Raw genomic sequence first — 22,671 nt, 5'->3', positions numbered from 1 at the left:
AAAGGAATCCGAGCGTATCTGCTGGAGAAAATAAAAATGGAAAACGCGGGGCGCATCGTGAATACGTAACAAACGCAGCCGATATACTCTTACGTGTCATCCATCTTCGCCGGTTTAATTTACATTACGAATTCCAGCGGAAGCGCGCTTTTATCTTGACAATGTACACGAAACGAACGACCAATTTTACTAACGAACAATGTTTAACGTCGAACAATGATTTTGAAAGCGAATGGGATCGATACGCACCGCGTTGCCGCGTTGCTATTTTTCGCAAAATAATACTCTTCTCTGATGCATGGAAACGAAACTGGTTCGTTGAAACGCGGTTCGCCATTTATACGAGCGCGACTAACTTTTATCCGGAAGCCGGGACGCGGTCTTATTCCGAAAATAATGAAATTTAATTAATGATCCCAGAGCTGCGGGTCCCGGATATGTTCGAGTACCAGAAGTTTACCAGTGCTATCTGTTCAAACCCTCGAGAAAAGTCGAAAACGCGTGCGTAACTTTGCGGATAAGTCACCTCCAACTCCCCACACGCTTCCATTCCGGTAATGAACAATTCGAGCGAGTGCTCGAAAGAATCATAGATCTCGGAAAATCGTAAAGAACTTTTGAAAAAGTCGGCGAACCTCTATCCTCCCATTTCGAGTACCAATTCGTTTGTTTTATGTACGAAAACTTTCACGATTTGGTAAAAACTAACGTTATCCAACGAGCAGATTAAAATTCATTAACTGGCTCGAAAGCAATTAAACGGTAACAATTATTAGAGTTTTAAGTGATTCGGCTACGCGAAACGTAGCGATTCAACTCGAGCACCTATTGTAGTTAAATCGATACTGAAAAAAATACGAAGAGATCGTTTGCTAACTCGGTACATCCTCGAATCCCTGTTTACTTTAGCTATTTCTTCTTCGTCTTCCAATTATCATTTCGATCGCCCGTGAAACGCTTTTCCTTTGTTACATTGCCGTTTCGATTTTAGAGAAATTTCAGCCACACGAATCGAAGATTAACCAACCGCCACAATGTCGAACGATTTGTCGAACAATACCGTTCTGATCGATTCGAAACGTTGAACGCTTCAAGAATCCCTGATCAGAATGGCTAATTTTCAGGTTTAGCCATTGTCGAGTTTTCTGGGCTGCGAAAGGAACACACAGGACGATCGTACGGTTCGCTATACAAACGTCGAATCGGAAAATGGAAAGAGAAAACGCGTTTATTGACGTCGAAGTGTCATAAATCGACGAGATTAGGCTCGCTGTCGATTATTCGCGTACGGAATGCAAGAACGGAACGTGTCGCGATTACCAACGTGTATTTTGTTTGCCGAGCACGCGGAGTAATATTTTCGGCCCGTATCGAACACAAATCTTTCATTGAAATATCGGAATCGGTATACGATACACGGTTTTTGACAATTTCAAACCATTGCACGAGGAAAATGACAAGGTTGAACGACAATTCTTCTTTTTCTGATAATTTACATTCAACGAATTCACGGAGAGTGTTTGCAAAGAGACAGCCAGCTATCCCGTTGATTCCCGTTGACACAATTTGCCCCGTGCTCGGCACGCCCTGCTATTTCAAAGCTGTCAACGAGCGCAAGACTTCGCACAGAAGCTAAACTTTTATTGTTTCGTCGTTCGAGCTGTTGGTCGTACGTTAGAAGTGTAATCCAGCAAAGTCTATGCATAAAATTATTTTTAACCTAGATCTTGGCGATTCGTTCTCCTGTCCTCTCGAATCGTACTTCTTCATTCTCCACTAAGCTAACCTGGATAATCGAATCTCCGCTTCCGTCTTCGAGATTGAAACGCCGTTCTAGCGGTATTGTTCTTTCGCCGAGCGAAATATACAGTGGATATTAATAAAAGAGGGAAATTGATTTATCGTTCGATCGTAAGTCTTTACGAGCTTCAAGAAATTAATTGAAAGTAAAGGAACCGTCTCGCGAAAAAACGGGGTTCGCTAAAATATCGTGGAAGATGAACGCGACGCTTAGACTTTAGACCCCTTTTAAATCATTACTCGCCAGAGACGAATGCGTCTCGTTAGCGCGGCCCAGGCGATAGGCGATTCTAACTTTGCAAAAGTGTTCAGGGATGCAGCGATTCAGGCTTCATTATTCATAACTCGGTGTTAGGTAGACAGTGACAAACGCCGACCCCGGGTGTCGCAAAGTTCTTTGGTTTGTTCGAAGCCGACTCGCCGTGCGATATTCAATTGATCGTGAATATGAAAAAATTGGAAGAAAGAGGAAGAAAGAAATCCGCACGGTTGCATTGTCGGTTTTCCGATCGATGGAAATCATCGAACGTCGATGAAACAACGATGCACGGAATGGGCATCGTCAATCATCGCGCGTTTCGACGCGACCACGCAACAATTCAGCTTTCAACGCACACACACCATTGTGAACGTTTAATGAATCGCGTCAGCTTAATCTCGTCGCGATACAGAATATTCTCAGGTAACACAGATTTGTTCGGTTTAAGGGTTAAAAGAGCAGCGTCGAAAATATTTTCCCGAGTTTTCGCGTCGTACCGAAATTTCATAAAAATCGTCGTCTGTCGGAAAACTGCCTCTTTTCCTGATAACTAAAGCACTAGGAAGTTCAAAGAACGGTAATGCACCGAGCAGACTGCGACTGTTCCTTTGAAATTTCAATACGATCTACAAAGAACCCACGTCAAATATTTTTCCGATTTTCAGACTTCGTATCGAAATTTCATAAAAATTGACGCCTGTCGGGGACACCTTTTGTTCGGTGACTGAAATATTAGAATGCGTGAAGCGGATCGCGACTGTTCGCGTTAAATTTCTGTCCGATCAAAGAGCGGGTAACCAGGAGTTTTTGATCGCGCTCAAGTTTACCGTGTATAATACACTTACCATCGACGGGAATTGACTCCACGGTCCATAAAGTGTCCATTCGATACTCGAGCAATCTTTTCTTTGCTCCCGACGTTATTTACTCGCAACTCTAAAGAGACCGCTCTATTTGCCCCTTTGAAATGGTATTAACGGAGTAAATGAGAATGATCTCGGAATCCTACGGATGCTTTTCGAACTACGTACACACTGTATACACACTGGCTGATACGCATCCACGTTTGTGTAGACGTATATAGAACACGTGCCAAAGGAAACGGGTGAATCGCTTTGAATTAGCAGATGCTCGTCGCGATAAACCACTAACTGGAAGAAACACCGTGCGCGATGCAAGCTTCTCATCTAGATCGACGGCTCCAACGTCTTGCCGTTTGAATTAAACGAAAACCATTCGTAGCCAAATGATTTTTAAACGAGTCAAACTGCATATTCATGAAGACTGATGTGCGTTTCTTTTTCTTTAAAAGGGTCGCGAACGCCCTATTGCAAAAACGCGAAATCGAAGGAAATACGAAGAGGGTTTTCGAACACGAATTACCATACATCCACTTTAACGACTTGTTTGCGAACGACAAGAAGCGCAATGTCAAATATTTGCGCGTGGAAAACTTCACGAGAGGTGTTCAACCTTGTTTTCTCTCTTTCTTTTTTTTAAGCAGGCACCAATCGGCGCGACGTCCGAAAAAGGAACGACGAATCGAATAACCAGCCCCTACGTTCATCAATATTTTCGTATAATATAGGAATACATTACGTTACCCACCGTCGTTCTAGGATGAAATTAGAACGACACGAAAGCGGGTTTAATTAAACCCATGAAGTTTCATTGTACGAGTTAATTAATTCATGTCCAATGAAATTCAAATCGTTCCTTCGATATTGTTCACGCAGCATCGTTACGGAATATTCGTAATTGGATTTAAATATTCGATCGTACCTGTTCGTATATTATGACGGAGGAAGATTTTTCAACATCTCGTCGAGTATCGAGCGGACCGGCGCGGCGCGGCGCGGGTCGATTAACCGACGGAGATACGTTCGAAAGGATTTGATCCGGTACGTTAAATCAGGATGATTCGACGATAGTTGACGCGTTTTATTATTTGAAGCGAATTGTACGTTATTACCCTGAGCAGGTACGTGACACGATGAGCTCGGTTTCCCACGTGGCCTACTCGAGTAAGCCGACCTCCGTGCTGCAAGATTCAATACTTGCCTGGATTTCCAGCACGTTCGCTGTACTCGACAATCTCGTTCCCTCGGAATTCTCACCATCCGGCCCATTTTTACGTCCGACGAATCGAAACTTTCCAACATACCTACACCTGTCTTATTATCCGTCCGTGTTTGTCGGATCGTAACCCGTCTCGTAAACACCGATACGCTTCTTTTCTCGTCCCGTTACACCCTGCGCCCATTCAACGCTGCGACCAGTTTCCTCCATGGATTTTACACGATCATTCGATACGTATTTAACGGGGTGCATACACGAGAAAGATTTATGAACGTACTATTCTAAACTGACGCGGAGACGATAGTCCATTAATCAAACGAGATACTTGAGAATTGAATTTTTTTTACAGGATCCTTCGCTATCAAGAATGCTCGATAACGCGTCGTTAGAGTGGATGGAACTCGATAGAACTTTGTCCATCGTTTCGATTGGAATAAACGTTAATATTTGACGAAATATAAATTGTTGTTCGCCGGATTTGAAATTAAAATCAGCCAGCGAAGCAGGAAAATGAAGGTGTAAAAAATGTATCTTGCAAGGGTTAGGTAGATGAGGGTAAAGGGGTGAAAGGGGTTTCGTGTTTTCACAGTGTACTTACGTTCCAGTGTTCCAGTTCAAGGGGCGAACGCTTTGTTTTCTGATAAACGTGACCTTCGCGGTGAACATCGTCACAGACGTATGCATTATGTATATTTCGTCTAGGACGTATATTCGTGCACTTGATTATCGATCATCCACTCTTCGCGTGTGTCCGCGCCATACGTTACCAGGCTCTGTCAACATTTACGTAGCAGAACGTTCGAATTTAGCACGCGACTCAACCTTCCTCCCCATCATTTCGCTGCCATCCTTTTCGAGCCACTTTAATCCCCGGCTGTGTCCGTTAATCGACTCCGGGTCCGTGCATCTGAATATTTCACCGGCCGAGAAGCCGACCAGCCTTCAATCCGGAGGGCTCTTTTATCAATCCCGTCCTCCAGTTAAACCATTTAATTCGATTCCCCTGCAAATTCGACGATTCAATCGTAGACGCGTTTAAACGTTTTCCACCTTTTCGAAGAAACATCACGTTTTCAGCCGGGTAAACGAAGGGAAAAGAGCATCCGCGAACCGCGTTTTGACGTCGATCGAACAAGATCGACTCGATTCGGTTAATTGATTTCGAGACCGTGGAACTTTAAAAGGACCGTTTTATCGACGATCCGATCTTTTCCCTCGTATTTCGTACGAACTGATAGCCCGACAAACGTTGCGACCGATCCTTTCAACGAGACATTTTGTATTAAGAAGAAAAAGACATCTCTCGGTAACCATTGTTGTCTGTAAAGCGTTTGTTTGCTCGGACCTCGGCACACTCGGGGAGAGAGAATTTTTTCAATAAAGAGCTCCGACGGTTTCGTTAAGAGAAAAGGTTAACGAAGCCGGTGAGATAGTTTCGGTATAATGCTTGACATCTACTACTGCGAGGGTAATCGATCTGTTGCGGTTGAAAAAGAAACAAACCCAACGACCACTAACTTTAATGACACATTCTTGCCGAGGGTAATACGAAAATGTGCCCGACAGAATGATCGATGCGTTCCACTGAATTTTTGCATCTTCTTTACCCATCGATTTCACCTAGCCTCCGGCGATCGACAGAGTTTCCCGTCGATGCTGGAAAACTACAAGTTTCTTGCTAATATCGGAAGACCGTACAAATTATTATTGTCGAGGGGATTAAGGGCTTCGAATCTATCCTACGGCTACGTTGTTAAAGTAAATGGCTAACAATCGATGATTGTCTCTGAAAGATCATTATTTTTTCAAACCCATTTCGCGTAAAATCGAACGATACTTCTTTTTTTATTAAAGTGCTTTCTCCGTAACGACAGTTTTACCACGCGTCGCGAACACCCCGGAAAAATGGGAAACCGTGCAGAGTGAAAACACGAACCTTCCATTAAAGAATGCTTTCCACGTACACGGTTTGCGGCCCCGTTAACGTTGCTAAATCTGTACGAATGCTAGCATCTCGGCCGCTGAACCGACTACTTTAACATTTCCACGTTCGATCATTAGGGGCAGAAAATAAAGGATAAACCAGGAGAGATATGGAAGAAAGCGCATCCGGTCGACGTTCCAATTAGCTACTATCTTTCTTTCACTCTCTTTTTCTTTCTGGTGGTTCAGGAAATTGGTGAAAAACGAAAACACGTGTTCTAGAATCTTGAACCGCGTTAACGGTAAACGTTTAAACGTTTTCGATGTTTCACTTGAATGTCGCAATTCAGCTTCACCGCAGGGTGGAAACAATGCGAACGAGTGGTCGCATTTCGAACGGAAAGCAACTGCTTTCACCGGTTCTTGCGTCGTCGTTTCCCCACTCGAAAAGTAGAACGCCTAACCCCGGAGCAAGCTGATCCAGTTTCTCGCGACTCATCCGTAACGTCGATCAACCGGCTAAACGTATGTACATTTGCGCCCAATGCCAACAGATTGGCAAAGACTCGTCGGAATGAAAGATGAAACGTTCTTATTCGGACGTAGAGGAAACGTAACGATTGCAATTTTTCTTCGGTACGCGTTTAAAAAGAGGAGAGGAGAGGAGAGGAGAGTCGATGGCGTCGCAAAGGGTGGCAGTGTTATCGGCACGCGAGTTTAAACCCGGCCTAGCACTTTCGATGTTTCTTCGTGTTCCACGGTAGTTTGCCCCATAAGGTGAAAGCGAACGACCTTCTCGACTCGAAAGTAAAGTCCATCGATCAAGCGATGAACCGAAGGAAACACGCTAGCGTACTCGCTATCAACAGCCGACGTCAGCGGCGCACAACCGCCGATTATTCCAGGCCGAGACTCACGGTCACCAACGGCTAGCGTGTTACTAGCTAGTAGCTGGTTGCGATACAACCAACCAGAATTATGTTACTATGCCAAGGCCCAACCTTGTCGCGACATGGCCACCGATGAATACTGTATGAGACTTTATTACTTCCACTGCTAGACCAGACCATTTGCCTCTTTCCTCGCCAACCTTTTCCTTCGCTTGTGTTCCTTTCACCAGCCACCCTTCGTCGCGTCGACTTTCGTCGAAAGTAAGAGTAACAGCCCTGCCCTACCTTCCCCTATTTCGTTTTCCTTTCTTTCCCGATGGCGTGACTCTTTCGCGCCACGCCATTCCCGCCCAGGGACATTAACTACGACAATTTACCCTCGTTGAAGTTCGCCAAAGGAAGTCGAATATTTGCCGCGTTTACTTCAAACGTATTGCGTTTATTAAGACGAAAACGTCGCCTCGCGAAACTGATCGATCGTCCCGCAACCGTATCCTTCGCGTTAATATTTCAACCGACGAACGAGAAAAAGGAGAGTTCGCGTTACGTATAATCCAATTTTTCACCCCCTATCAATTCGTACGTTCCAATTTGCGATTTGTTTTTAATCAAACTCGCAAGTAAAATTGTCGCGACACTTTTAAAGTAGCCGAGAATATTTATTAAAATTCCCGGGACGTTTTAATAAATTCTATCGCGACACGCCGACTGTATTCTTCCCTTTTTTCATCAACGACGCCAGCAGCGCCGCGAAAATACCGAGTCATTTTTCCAGCTATTGAAATATCTCAGGCCGTATTTTTCACCGAATTTTCTTGTCATAAAAGAGAATCTCGCGTTTCGAACGCGATGACGATCAATTAACCGATTGAAAGCGCAAGAACCGAGAGGAGATCGTCCGAGTGCACCTTCTCTGAAGTTACAGCTGGTTAACCCTATCAACGCCCGAATGTTGGACGTTAACCAATGCTACTTCGAAACCTGACAGACTGACACGGTCCATCAAGCTGACTCTCTGACCGTTGGGTGTAAATCGGTGGTCCTTCTGAAGCCAGTCGGCCGACCAACTGGGTTATCGATCCACCAGCAAGGCTTATCTCGTATCCTCTGCCGATCTTCATCCCTGGATCTCGGGCCTAAACGATTCTACCTCCTTCTCGATCGATTGCGTTCGTTAACAGTTATTGGTCGAGTCAACATTACGCGAGGCAAACTCGTTAAACGTTGACGGATCAGTCGAGAAATCCCTTTCCCGGAAATTAACTGCGTTTAAGCAACGATTTCCGTTCTTTCGAAACTCGTGAGGGTCAAAGGATAAAAGTTTGGGTAGTGGAAGCTGGAGAAAGCAGAATTAAAGCTACCGAAAGATTCCCTAAAGACGAACGAACCCAATGTCCAACGTATACGACACGGATCTTGTTGTCCTACGATTTCTTCCCGGGAAGATAAAACGAAAGAAATTGGTCGCGTTACGGTAGTCGATTCAACTGGGAACGAAGATTTGTTGGAAGAAAAGGGAAAAAGTAGGGATGTAGAAACTGACAAGGGCCCGGGGAATCTTGTTTGCGATAAGAAAAGCAAACGGAAAAAATTAGCTGGAAACGAGTTAGCGGTAAAAAGAACGGCAAAATCTCTTTGCGAAATTCTATTATAACCACCCTCGAACAACGTTGCTTTCCGCTCTAACGATGATCGAGCGTTATTGTCAAAGTTGAATCGATTAAAGCACGGCTGCGTTGCAGCTGTCTTCTGAAAAGCTCTGCTTCCATCTGTTGAATATGAAGCGTCTACTTTTCAGAGGTAACTTTACCAACGAATGTCGTTTCTTAATCCAAACAAACTTGACTGTAAGAATCTTCGTGGTAAGACGAGCGCGTCAAAAACGGGGACGAAAGGGAGAAAAAAAAAAGGAGCGGTCGAAATGTTCTCAACGACGAGATAGAGTAAACTCTGGCAAGAGGGTGAATTTGCTGAGAAGGACAAGGGAATCGAGTGTACCGTTACAAACGAGGAAGAAGCTTTTAAAGAAACTAGCAAAGGAACTCGACCGCTGCGAGTTTCGAAAGAAAAAGATGAGAAAGGGCTACGAAAAAGTGAGCTGAATTATTAAAGAAGCTATTAAAAACGCGAGGTAACCGGGCAAAGGAGACTGCCGGAATAGTGAAAGAAAGTAGAGTCGGAAAGCAGCTAATTGGTCAGATAGGGAGGTACCACTTACACGCGAAAAAAAAGTTGGAAAATTTCAGACGAAAGCTAACGAAAAATCATTCGAGCATTTCCCGTTCCACCATTACCTCCCTGGATCGTTTGTTAATTACCTCTTTGCGTAATTAACTCTGTAACAGTAGCTAATTACCTGCGCTCCGTTTGACCATCCCGACCGCAAGAACTTACACGTCAGGTCTGTATTCGGTAACGTGTCGGTGCACTAAATTAACGCAGGTGCAAATGATAAGAAACACCTTCCACGTGTTCCTGTTATTAGTAATCGTGTTAATAAGTACTCGATACTCTTTTCGAAGATCTTCCAACTTGGCAAACACAGTTTCGAATCGGTCGATGAGATGCGGGCTAAAGATACACGTTAACTTAGCGAGTAGGCGATATGTTTAATTTGCTAATGTTTCTTTCCTGCAACGCTTCGAATATTTGGCAACTGCTGTTAATTACTTCGCGCAGAGGTTGCAAACCTCTGACGCGAACTCGACTAACCTTCGACTCTGTATCGAAAATGGTGATATCTTTAATACAAATCAGTGCACTGCCCACGAAGAGAAAAATGATAATACACAGACTTAACGAGATGATCCAAGACACGTTACCGTTTGAAACAAGTGTCTTCTGGAAGGAACGATGTCATCCGTAGTAAGGGGAGCGTTATCGGCAGCTGGTGCTATTGTAATTGGGCACTTAAGGTTTAGAGGTTCCAGACACTTAACTTTACGATCATCCAAAGTTCATCGACTCGAGTGTTCCGGTCAAGTACGATCTTCGAGCAAACTGATCTGAAACTTCTATCCCTTCTCGTCCTCTTTCTTCTTACTCTCCTCTTCAACTACTTACGACTTGCGCCCTTCGAGAAGGGTCCTCCCCCTCCACCCAACTAGACGTTTCTCGCTGAACTTTATTCACGATTATTAACTAGGCAAAATAACGAGTCGATCGTTACGAAAGTAAATTCTCCTGCTCGTTTCAATCTCGATCGTTTTCTAATAATTACTCCTTGCAGAGATTACAAAGTTGTGTCTCGAAGCTGGTTACGCTTATCGATCGGATTTCCCGTGTGTTGCATGAAACATCAGCGTTAGCAAATGAGTATAGCCGAACTAACTTGTTAGCAACGGCACTGGCAGAATTTGATCGTAGTAAGTAGTATTACTCGATAACTGGTCAGACAGAGCCGGTCGCAACCTACCGAGCACTTAGCTTTAATGAAAGAACTTCGTTAGAGTGTTCGCCGGGAAAAAAGCTGTAAAATATCCTGAAAACGAGTTTCTTAATACCTTCGATGTACAGCGTGTCGTAGGATCGTGTGAAAGTTATGAAAAAAAGAAAAAAAAAAGAAAGGTAAAGTTCAAGTTATTTTTACCTTGCCGTCTTTTCTCCCCCTTTTCCTACTCTTTTCATTTTTAACGAAAATCCACGCGCGTGGTTTATCTAAACTTTCTCTGGTTTGCACAGGTAATATAAAACACGTTTTCTAAGGCTTGCCGCGAGCAGATGGAATACGTAACATCGATTCGCAAAGTAGGAGAAACGATCCGTTTCCTTCGATTTAAAGGAAAGTTAATCAAATTGCGAGAAAAATATCGTCGGAAGAAATTTCCTAGCGAATTAAACTTACCCCGAGAATTTATCGGCGATCGACGACATTCCGATGAATATCAATCACGACAGAAAGAAATAACGTTGAACGAGAGGAGCAACATTTTTATTTACCCGTTTACCGCAAAACTAATCTGAAAATTGATGCCGTTTGACCTACTTTCAAAATTACCTTCGCTTTTGGAATTCTCTTCTTTATTATTTCACCCGGTTTCGTTGACCTTCGCGTCACCGTTATCAGCTTCTGACAACATTTCCCAGCTCGCGTACAGCGTCTCGCGAATTTTTTCCCTCCCTCTATAAGGAGAGCGCTGGTTCCGCACCAACGCCGAAACGTCGAGAACTTTTGATTGCTTCTTCGCAAAATATTTGTTCGATATTTCGATCTCAAACAAAAGAAGGGAGCGAGAATGTGGGAAACGACTTTCTTTCTTCCATAAGAAACCATTTTTGTTCAAACAATATAGACCGCCGCGAGTTGTTTAGCTTACAGTGGAAATGTTAGCTCTGCCAGCATTCGATTCTGCCACTCTGAAACCAGTTGCTTCGTACTGGAATTAGTATACCAACTTCTGACTAAATAGACGAGGAGGCAAAGTATGAATCCGTGCGACTGGTTCGCTCCTGTTAGCGTTTAATTACCAACTAGTTTGATTCTCGTTTGTCGTTTATAAAAGAATCGCGATGGAGATCGAACAAAAAAACGTGTACGAACAGTGTGTTGGTTTTCGTCACTCGATTAACTCTCGTCGAATTGCCCTGTGTAATTTAACGATAACGATCTCTTTCGCGACAGAAGAATAGCTCGAATGTGGAAATCACGGTTTTCTGTTGCAGGTTCAGCGGGTGGACGTCATCGGTCGTTTGGTGGATCGCGTCCGGTCAATGGGAGACAGCAACCACCGTCGAGAGCCGAAGCGAGAACGATGAATGTCACGAGATAGTAGATCGATGAAACGTTGTTTGTTACGCTTTTCAAAGTTTAAGCAACCTTCGTTGTTGTTCCGTTCGACATTTCCGTTTTGTTAGTAACGCGTTTGTCCGCGGCGCTCTTTCCTTTTTAAGGATCGCCGGTAAACTGGAATTGAACAAAGTCTCGTCGAGGAGTCGTTTCCGTCGGTTGCAGCCGAGACACAAGTTTGCAGATAGAATGGAAAGGAAGTTGCGATCGGACGAGATGAAATACGTGGACGGTGCTGGTCGAACGATATTCCTCGGGAAACGGTAAGCCGATCGAAAGGAGAAAATAAGTAAACCCTGGCGAAAGGATAACGAGATGAAGAATGAAAGATGTTGCAGACGCGACGTGGACGCGATTGAAACGCTAACATCGATCGATTAGAATGAAATCGTGCGAGTACGCGTCAATCGCACGTGCACGTTGGAAAAATCGAGCCAAGGGAAACGGTTACTGTTGTTGTTGCTGCTGTTGTTATTGTTGTTGTTAACGAGAGGAGGGAAGTGACAGGAACCCGTACCAGCCGATTCGACGCAGTCAATTAAAGCTCGACTCTATTAAATTTAAGCATCGACAAGCGGAACGCGTTCGATCGCACCACTCGCACAATGAGATAATAGGAGAACCGGTGGTAAGATTACGAGTAGTAATCGAAAGGCCGGCCGGCCGGTATAATAAAGCCAATTAAAAGTGTCAATCGATAATCGATAGATCGTCGCCGCTTTCACGATAGTGGTTCGGAAAGTAATAGAACGAGAAAGAGGATGGCTACGAATCCAAGAAGACGTCGACAGCGATGCTGGCGTGGTCTGTTCGCGACCGCATACCTCTGCGCTTTCCTCCTCTGGCTCAACGGAATTTTCAGCTGCGCCGCTCAAAAACCGATCAATCTAGGGGGTGTGAAGAGGCGAGACGTTTACATCGCCGGATTCTTCCCGTACGGTAGCCACGTGCCCGAGAGCCATATAGGGCGAGGCGTAATGCCCTCGGTGAAGCTCGCCGTCGATCACATCAACGAGGACACCACCGTGCTGAGAAACTATCGGCTGCACATGTGGTGGAACGATACAGAGGTGAGTACTTTTCCTTTATATATTTCCCGAACCTCGTCGAACCTCGTCGAAGAATCGAACGAGCACCAGCTGTTTCCCTCGACGACCTCTTGGAAAATTGATCATCCTCGAGGGTCGTTGTTTGCGATATTATCCTTGGAATCGCATCGATTGCTTAATTATCAAGATGGATCGGAGGAGGTAAAAAATTGAAAGGCGGCAATTCGTAGTTAACGAATGAGAAAGGTCGCGTGATAAAAAAGGGGTAAGATTAAAAAGGGTCCGAGGTATTCGGGGCTAATTTACGAGAGTGCGTATATTATTCCAGTTTGCGGTAGCGAGCATTCTTTGCTCTGTAAATTGCAGATGTTTGACTTGTTTCTGTTACGCGAGACAGAGCGGAGGCAGTGCGCCGGGTCGCGCCTTCGCCAGTAGTAAGAGTAGCGGCAGTAGTAGAGATCGGAGATAAGTCAGACGCGTGGGGGAAAAATGAGCGTAGAATCGTTTCGTCGCGTTTGATTTTCAACGAACAATTTCACTCTAATAACTCCATCAATCTGCCAGTTGAATTGATACCGTTCAAATTGACCTCGGAACGTAACCTTACTCGTTTAATTTATTTTTATTTTACATATTCATCAGATTCGTTCGCGGTGCACCGAGCATTACCGGAAAACGTATTATGCATGAATTCTCCGTAAAATCAATTTATTCGTTATCGTGCTAGCCGCGACCGGTTTACACGTTGCATGCAAAAATATCAGCTCGAATAACGAACGCAATTTATTCTCCGTGTGTTTCACCTAGACCGCGCGATACCATCAACCGTGAAAAGCGACAGTCAAAATTACGTAAACATTATAAATCTCGCTGTTCTCGCTTCGAGCAAGGAATTTCGAAGGGAACATTCTTTCCGGTCGTACGATTAACCGTACGAGGTTTTCATTTAACGCGTATCAAGAACAGCTGCTTGTAACTTTACGTTTCTTCGAACGTGAAACCACAGTGAACGCTGCACCGATGGACATATTCGGTTATATAAAACGGTGTCGTTTGCACACCCTTCTGAAAATGTAATCCACCACGATACGATTGAGAACGGTTCGTTCGTTTCTATCATCATCTCCATTAGCGCGAAAAGAAACGCGTAACCACGGCAATTCTAATACGATTTGTCTATCGACCCGATAATTTATCCACCACCTGGGAAGAAACGATCTTCCGATTGGTAAAAGCGTCGAAATTGGCACCGCGTATCGAAGATCCGTACCAATAGAAATGCGGTTTGGCTTCTTCGATTGAAAGGTCGACGGGACTCCGTTCTTAATATTCAACCGAGGCCAATACTCGGTTACGATGGTGGCAATCAATTTTTTAAATTTCATCCCCCTCGCTCGACGTATCGAAAACGTCCATGCGAACTAAACGTGACACTTGGCTTTTTAAGGATATGGGTCAGTAGGTCTCGAAGAACTGTGCTTCATAAAATAGTAGCAAAAATAAGGGTGGCAGGGGAGGAAAATAACGTTTCATTTCGAACGAAAATATCGTTCCACTGTTTTTATTCGATCCGCTCTGTAATCGAACAGAATGACCGTAACGAAATTTTTGAATAAATTTCAGAAAGAAGTGGAACGTTCTTCCTTCTGACTGATATAAATGGCACAAACAGCGTACTTCTCTGGCGAATATAATGCACGAGTGAAATCAAATGAAACAACAGAATTTCTTTGAAACGTTACCTCTCAAGCACGGAAACATCCGTTGTCTTTCATCCAAGAGGTTTGGAACGGGGAACGAAATACTCTCGTTCGAACTGTTAACTTTGAGTGGTAAATATTAACAGGTCGCGTCGGAACGAAGCTTCTCGTGGAAGAGTTTAAGCGATTTCGGATAAAAGGGAACTCGAGTGTTCCAATCGTTTATTGCTTTTTAAAGGGAAATTATAGGTTGGAGAAGAGGAAAATTGTACGGGTTCGGCCACGAAAGGCCCGAGTCGATAAACTTTCGCCGTCTCTCCTTGAAAATAATCGACGCTTTCCGGATAATGATGTTAATCGATATAAAAAAAGGAAGAGCACTTAACGCTTCGTGCCTCGTCGAGAGTTTACCGTGTCGTTTAAGTCCGTCGGCGTTGTTTTCTCCGATATAATTCGTTAATCGCGAATTTCTCAAAACCTTTTCCACTCTCGAAACTCCCTCCACGCGACCGAACTCTGTTTCAATTTCAGCCTCGTCGTATAGGCGCGCTCGGTAAATCGCACGGCGACACGTTAATTAACCCGAGATTTTCGCTGCTCGTTTATTTCTCCAGCGGACAAACCGAGGCGGTTGCTTCTCCACGAACCCTGGAAAGAGTCTATAGAAAACGTTCTATAAATCAGTTTCAGCAAATCCAACGATTTGCAAATTGTACGAGAAGAAAAACACGAAACTTGCTTCTTTCCTGTTTGCAAGACGAAACGGGGGAGGAAAAAGCCGGGACCGATTCGCCTCGAAAGTTTCATCCGTTTCGATTCGTTCCGCTCATTTTTGCACCGATCTCTTCAACGAGGAAAAAGTGTAATTTCGTCGTTATCGTTTCGTTCGTGGTTCCATTTATTTCGATCTCGTTCCCTTTGCACCGACGATCCTTCGACTGTCGGTCAAAGACGAGCTATTCGACCAAAGAAAACCCGATTCACCGCGAATCGCTAACGAGACGATGTTTCCCGCAACCATTTTATCGTTTTTTAAAATCGTTCGGAACTTTGTCGCGTTTGGGAAATTGATCGGATAAATGCTGTCGCGAAGAGGAAGTATCGTAATGCATCGTTCGCGTTCTTCCGTAATATCGTCGTTAAAACCGCGTGAAAGGAAAGGTTCAGAGAAAGAGGTGGAATATAAATAACTCGTCTCGTATCTGAAATCAATGGCTTTACACTAAAACATAGTTGAACGTAATTGAAATAATACTTGATCCAGATTATTACTTGTTATCGATCGTTCGAGGGTCCGAAGAGGGGAACGAAAGAAGAATCTCCTCCGTTTATTCAATAAATTCCATCGGGTGTACATGGAACGGAACATCGGGGATATTTCAAAAATCGTATTCGCCTTGGTCGTAAATAGACATTTACGGATTGAAACGTTGAACGAGATAGATTATTGTACGGGATGAATCAGCGGTTTCCGAGAAACCGCGTTTCCTGTTTGATCGAAGATAAGAAGGTAAAAGAATGGTTCGTTCTCGTAAAGGCTGATTCCCTCGGAGATACGAGAATTCTATTTGCGATCGATTTTCCTCGAAATTGTTTACATCATCCCTCCGTTATTTATCACCGATTTAATTGCTCTCTCAAACGTATTCCCTCGTTCAAACGATTTCTCTGTTACAAGGATGAACAAGAAACCGTGTCAAAGATTTTTACAACGTTTCACGTTTCCAATATCACACGGTTTCGAAACGTTGAATACGTAAACGAACGATAGGATGGTTTGCGAGCAATAAACAAATTTATTACGTGGATCGAACGTACCGATACGTTCCGGGACATTAAATTTAATATTTTAAAGCGATATCAATGATTTTAAACGATTACCCAGCCGTGGAGGCGAACGAAGCGGGCGGATAGTCAGAGAGAAAACGGCATGGAAAAGGGAAAATGGATTTCAATTATCGGCAGGGTATTACGTTTGTTTTTGGTAACGTGGAAAATCAACGGTGACCTGGCCAGGCCGAGAAATTTATATCACGATCCAGTTTTACGGCAGAGACGTACGGTCGAACGGGGAAAGTCAAACGTTATCGAACGGCGGCTAACTTTTCGAGTGGAAGAGGTAAATGAATCGCGCGTCTCGTTCGCTGAGCGTTCGTGCATAAACACCGTGTCTAATTTTCAATTTATCCACGATATTCGAACGATTTTCACGCGTCGCATCGTTCGAGCTAGCTGTTCATCCAAGTAGAAACTGTGCATTTAAAAAATTTTTTTTTATATGATTTTTGATCGAGCTCATTGGCGATCCTTCTCCTACAATTGGATCAACAAAAGGAAATTCGTGGAACGCTGCAAGTTTGACGCGAAACCGATATTCCATTAAGGTGAAATACCTCGAAGCTTTCGCACCGCGAACTGCGAGATCGATTTGGCTGGACGGTAATAGTAGTTTGCCCCACGTGGTGCATTGAAAAACGTTTTCCCGTATTCGGCTATTCTAAACCCTATTACCTTCGCGCTCCATTAATTTCCGAGAAAATTTAAGAGAATTACGTCGGGAACACTGTTAAAGTTGTACCGTTGCGTTACACACGGCACCGTGGGGAGAACGTTTAAAAATTTCACCATTCCGTTCAGCCAGAAAACTTGACCCCATTGTTTCTTACAATTTTTGTCCGTTCTACGTGGACCGCATTCGCGATCGAGAGAAAAGTATTTCCACACGATTCGATCGAGAATTCATTTTCACGTAGCCAACGATCTGCCCTCGACGGGAAGAAGCTTTTATTAAATTCGACGAAAGCCGCAGAAATTCTTAGCGCCGGCCGAACTTGAAACTATTCGGGCCTGTTGGAAAATAAAAGCGGGATGGAATTTTCGGGGTAAACGCGAATGGCGAGGAGTCTAACCGTTTTACTTTTAGGAAGAGCAAACTTTGCGAAGGGTGGAAACGTTTGCGAATGCATAGGATCGTGACGAATCGCGATCGGAAGCAAAGGTGGCGGCGAAGAGGAGCGCAAGTTGGCTCGTGTGTCAGAAAGTTCGAAGACGTATCGCGAAGAACGGAGCGTAAAAACGCGAAGGAAACGGAGGGAAGATCGGTTCGAAAATGTTTCGGGGGTGGATAGGAAGCAGAACGCGGCGAGGGTGATACGCGACGTGGAAGAAAAGGGGATCCCGGACGGTGCGAGGCGTGATCGATCCGCAGATAATCGCGACCCACAGCTTCGCCGACCAATAATAGCGGTTCGCCTATCGGAGAAGCTCGCCGAGCACCCTTGCCGATAACTTGTACCTCGGTTTCGCGAAACGGACCGAAATTCCCGAAGAGTTCACTTCACTTTTCACAGTTAATTCGTTTCTCCTCCATAGAGATCCAATTTTAATCAAACGTTAACAGAACGGAGTGTGGCGAAGGAAAAATGAAATAAAGTGGCTGCTCTGTTATGATTAATTTGGAAATAAAATTGATAAACCGAGAGAATAAACAGGATAAGAAGGGCGATGGGGTGAACGCGAGGCAAAGGTGGAGCGACTGAAAGAGAGGGTAGAGGAGAAAGAGAGAGAGAGAGCTCACCTTGACTCAGTGGCTGTGCAGTATCGATCCGTCGGGTAAACTCGCTAATATAATTGTCTCTCCACCGCAAAAACTAACAGCCAGCTACGTAGCTGCGTCGGTAAAGCTACCTTTGCTAATTCGTTGCCGACGTTGAAATTCGTTAGCGACATTTACCTCCGGCCAGAATGATTCGAGAGGAAAAGGAATTGACCGACTTTCCTCTCGGGTAAACTTTAATCGCTCGACAAACGGTGGCGCGAATTCCTGTTGCAAACGAAAATCCTTTGCTCCTGGCATTTAACTAACATCCGAGAATCGATCGCGATGCTTCGAAAGTTTTCACGCGACGTTTAACGAAAGTGACCAGTTTATCCTCCCTTTGAAGAAGAAAAATGAAGAGGAAAGAGTCGTTTAAACGCGGTGAAGTTTACCCCCGGCAGAAATCAGCCTCACCTGTTCGTAGGCGATTTCGCGAACGCGGCAGGAGCGAAAGAAAATTCACTTTACCGTTTTATAGTCGAAAGCTTAAAGAGTGTCCGGATTAAGTTAGGATTGGCTGGGACGGGAAAGAGCGTAAACACCGAGCGCGCGGACACGAAACGGCATCCGCGAACTGTATAAAAGCGTGCGCTTGCACTCTTTGGAAAGGGAAAAAAAAGAAGAAAAAGAAGAAAAAGAAAAGAGGAAAAATTCGTTGAAAGACCGATTCGGTGAAGCCGAGCTGTTCTCGCGTCGCTTCGGCTTAATACGTTTACCCTCCCCTTCGATCGTTTAATATTTCACGGATAAATTGCGATTGATTTTTCGATGAAAGAAAAACGAGGCGTTTTGAAATGCACGCGTGTTCGATTCGGCTTGGGAGGGGCTTGCATAGAAACAGGATGGAAGGCTGTAGTTGCAACAGCAACACAACAGCAATATAATTACGCGTCGCAGAGCTGGTAGAACTCGATCTGGACGCGCTTTACATGCATGCATGCATCCCGCGTATACCGTCGGTCAAAAGTTCGAGGCCGACTGGGCTTTACCGAGCTTCCGTAAGATAAATTGCCCCGTGTTTAGATCTATCGTCCTTCCAGCGTACACATACGAACCGCCAGCAAGCAACGAACGAACCGATTCTACCTATTTTACGAGCAACTTGAAGCCGAGTTACGGAAACGAGAACCAGTTACTCTCTTCTACCTTCTACGTATTCCCTTCGCTTCCCGTTTAATAAATAAAACGACCACTTTCGGACGCGATACACGGTTTAATGCGCGTCGCGCCGTTTATTCGAGAAACGGTTTTACATGGAAAATATTTGCGTAAAATATTAGTCGACGGATGGTTTGGAAAACGGAGTGGAGCGAACGGTTTTTTGCATATTTTTAATTATCTTGCTCGTACTCCGTTCGTTCGGGTCTCGGAACGTTTTTCTGGGAGGAAAGCTTCATTATCGTGTCAAACGATATTGACGATCCGGTGCGGGGATGAAAATCGATTTCTAGCCCGTTGCAAAGTTTCGTGATATCGATAAGTCCCGCGACGAGACTGGCATCCCGAACACAGACGTACGGACAATAAGTTTTCGTTGAAAAGTTATTCACAGAAGCCTGGGGACCGCGTCATTTCGTTGAGGGGGTGATAGGTTTGATCGAACGTTCGACAGGGGATTTCCTATTCCCCAGGGAGGTAGCAAAAAGCTATTCTTTTCATCCGGGACGAAGGCTACACACGCTAGAAAAGCTACCTCGCGTATTCTTCCCTTTCAAGGGTCAAGTTGAAAACGCGTCCCTCTATGAAACGATCTTACCGAATCGTATACGTCTATAGCGAAGATAGCCTTTTATATATTTCAATGGAAATCGAAATTACGCTTACGTCGCTAAGAATCCTCGCGTTTACACGCTTTTCGCCGGACCCCATCGATTCAACGAGCCATGACCGAAGAAAACTCGACGCTCGATCAAGTTGTGACAACCCGAGAAACTCGACGTCCATTCTTTGCGGGGGGAAACTTGCTCGAACGGTATAGATGGAAAAGGGATGCCGGGAAAATTTCAGGAAAATTCGTGCCCGCCTCGTAACGCGATTCTCATTAGCGACGACGGATCGAATACGTTTAATTATGGATTATTCGATTATTCCTTGGCCAAACGCGTTCCAGTATTTATTCGGGCGAATTCGCGTCCTCCATTTGTAACGAGCCCCTCTCGTAATATCGCTTATTATTTTCTGCCCTCGAATAAACAAATATCCTGTGTTTATCACAATTTCATTGCTCACGGAATCAACGATAATTAATTAATAGAATCGTACAGCGAGTTTGACGAGAACGTATTGCGCGCGTTCCGCAGTTGGTCATTTTACCATTTTCAACGTCTCGTCGCCGGCTTTTCGTAAGTACTTTATAACTTTCCGTTACTCTTTCTCTACCTTTTTTCCTTTCCAACTTGTCCAATAACTTTTAGTTAACCCCGTTAGCAAGACGTTCGCTCCCTCCTCTTTGTTCTGCCGCTTTAATCTCCACGCTTGAAAGTCGTCGACGAAACGGTATAAAACTCGGCATGGTAATCTCTCACTTTTTCTCCCCGTTTCATTTCCCTTCGCGAAACGCTGCGGAAACCGCGTCGGGCTACTTTAATCATCGCAGGGTACGTCGATCGATCGCGTAACTCGAAATTGCCTGATTTGATCGCGAGTCTATGTACTTTGGGAGAGGAACAATGTCTTTGGATCTGTCGCACGCTAATCGAGACTCGATGCCACGCCGGTGCCGTTCTCTCTCGCTGTTATTTTCTTCGTCAATGTTGTCGCACCGGTGTTATATCCGTTAATGTATTTGCGATTAATTAAGTTGCAATCGATCGGCGTGTCGGAACACGTAGCCCCGGGGCCAGCGGTTATCAGCTGGAGGAGAAAGGGAAGAAAGCGAGGCACGATCATTTCGAGCAATCACGGTCATTACGCGATGAAGCTAACGTAATTTCTTCCCAACGAAGATCTCTATCTCTTGGCTGCTTTGAACGAGTATCTTAGCCCCGGGAACGCCACGTTTTTTCTTCTTTTCTTTCTCTATTACCGTACATCCAATAATGTAACAATTACTTGAACTAATTGGATGTCGCGCAACCATTCCACCGTTCTTAGTTCCTTCAAATGGTTCACTTTTATTCCGTTTCCTAACAACGGTGGTGGCAATTAATCGTTTCAAAGGTTTTCACTTAGACTGTCCTACGCGCACATCTAACATCGAGATATTTAAAAAACCGAATGAAAAGAGAATCTCGTTTCGATGGAATACAGTCACCGTTCGGTCGATAACGGCTGTAAAGTTTTTCTTTGCAACACACATTGCTTTCCAGGCTCTTATCGTCCTTTCGAAGACACTTTTCTCCTCGCCGTTTATTCTTCGTTTTTCTAGTGGTTAAACGCGTATACCCAGGTATAGATACAACAATGTGTATAAACGACAAAAAGCGATTATTATCGTACAGACTATAGACTCACCTTGCACGATATGATTTACGACCTGAATCTTTTAGAATAACCTTCCACGAATAAAACTACCACAAGCAGAGCGGCAACGACAGGGCTGCATTGTTGCTGTTTTAAAGTTTGACTCGTTCAAGGTATCCGATCAATTTGTAGTTCGAAGCTCGTTACCGAGTCGTTCTGCAGTTAAACGTAGCAGCAGCCCAGGCACGAAGCCGATCGAGCGACACAAAAACCTTTCGTATCATTATTCCAAAGGATTCGCCCGATGATTAACGATCCTTCGTGACTCGTTTGCCTAAGAGCGTTCTTGCTTTCGATGAAAAAGCTACGAGGAGCATCGATAGCCGCTGCTAATAAGATTTAAGCAAATAACTCTGCGAGTTGAGAAAGGTACAGCGATGGCCCGAACGCGTTTCGATCGTAAAATGGAAACTTTCGAGACGGTAACTCGTGGCGCACGACTACTTGAACGCTCGTGCGAGCCTTAAAAAGCGTCTGAAAGATCTTGAAACTTTTTCGAGAGTCTTGAAACGCGAAAATTCGTCAAGTAACACCGGTACGATAACTCGGAGACGAAGGTGCCCGCGAAGAAAATAATTACCTTACGCTTCCATCGAGGCTTCTTCGAGAAACTTGGCACGCTTTCGATTTCCGAAATTGCAGAATCTGAAATTCCAAGTTCGACGGACGATTTATTCTAGCTAGAGAAGGTTACGTGACTAAATCGTTGGAAAAGTTGCGACAATGAGCATCGAATGCCCGTAGCTAGCCTCTTCCTTCAGTCTAGAACGATTATCCTTCTATCCCATCCTTTTACCTTTCGCGCAATGCCGTGGCCGGTCCTTCCGTTCGCTCGGAGTGAGATGTTTGCGATAGAATTTGAAAGTTCAACCCCGTCGAGGGTTTCGGTCCTTTCCAACCTCTCATCCACTTCACCCTTCGCTGTTATGTGCCGCTTTAACTCCACTCGTCCGTCTAGTTTCTCCACTCCTCTCTCCGCCATCCGGAAGCTGGATTTAAAGGGATGCTCGAAAGGAATCCTCTCGTTCGCTTTCCTCTCTGTTCTCCCCCTTTCTCTATCCAGTGAGATCACTGCCACTGTCTCTCCGAGAGACTGCAGACTTGAAACCGAAGAATCCGTTTCGA

At 44.6% G+C, this 22,671-nt stretch overlaps 1 protein-coding gene across 5 annotated transcripts in view; it reads left to right on the top strand.

Moving 5' to 3' along the window:
* Positions 1–22,671, top strand: part of LOC114875287 (gamma-aminobutyric acid type B receptor subunit 2) — a 63,110-nt gene that overhangs the window by 5,280 nt on the left and 35,159 nt on the right. For 2 of the 5 annotated variants that reach the window (XM_029185413.2, XM_046286919.1), the window contains exon 2: positions 11,614–12,807. In XM_029185413.2, the coding sequence (XP_029041246.1) occupies positions 12,499–12,807 (309 nt within the window). In that variant the 5' untranslated portion in view covers positions 11,614–12,498. The remainder of the gene's footprint in view (positions 1–11,613; positions 12,808–22,671) is intronic. The other 3 variants (XM_046286920.1, XM_029185412.2, XM_029185411.2) reach the window with 3 other exon arrangements.

This window comes from Osmia bicornis, chromosome 8 (genome assembly GCF_907164935.1).
Source record: "Osmia bicornis bicornis chromosome 8, iOsmBic2.1, whole genome shotgun sequence".
NCBI lineage: Eukaryota > Metazoa > Arthropoda > Insecta > Hymenoptera > Megachilidae > Osmia > Osmia bicornis.
Note: the sequence above shows the minus strand (reverse complement) of the source record. Positions and strands in the feature narration are given on the sequence as shown.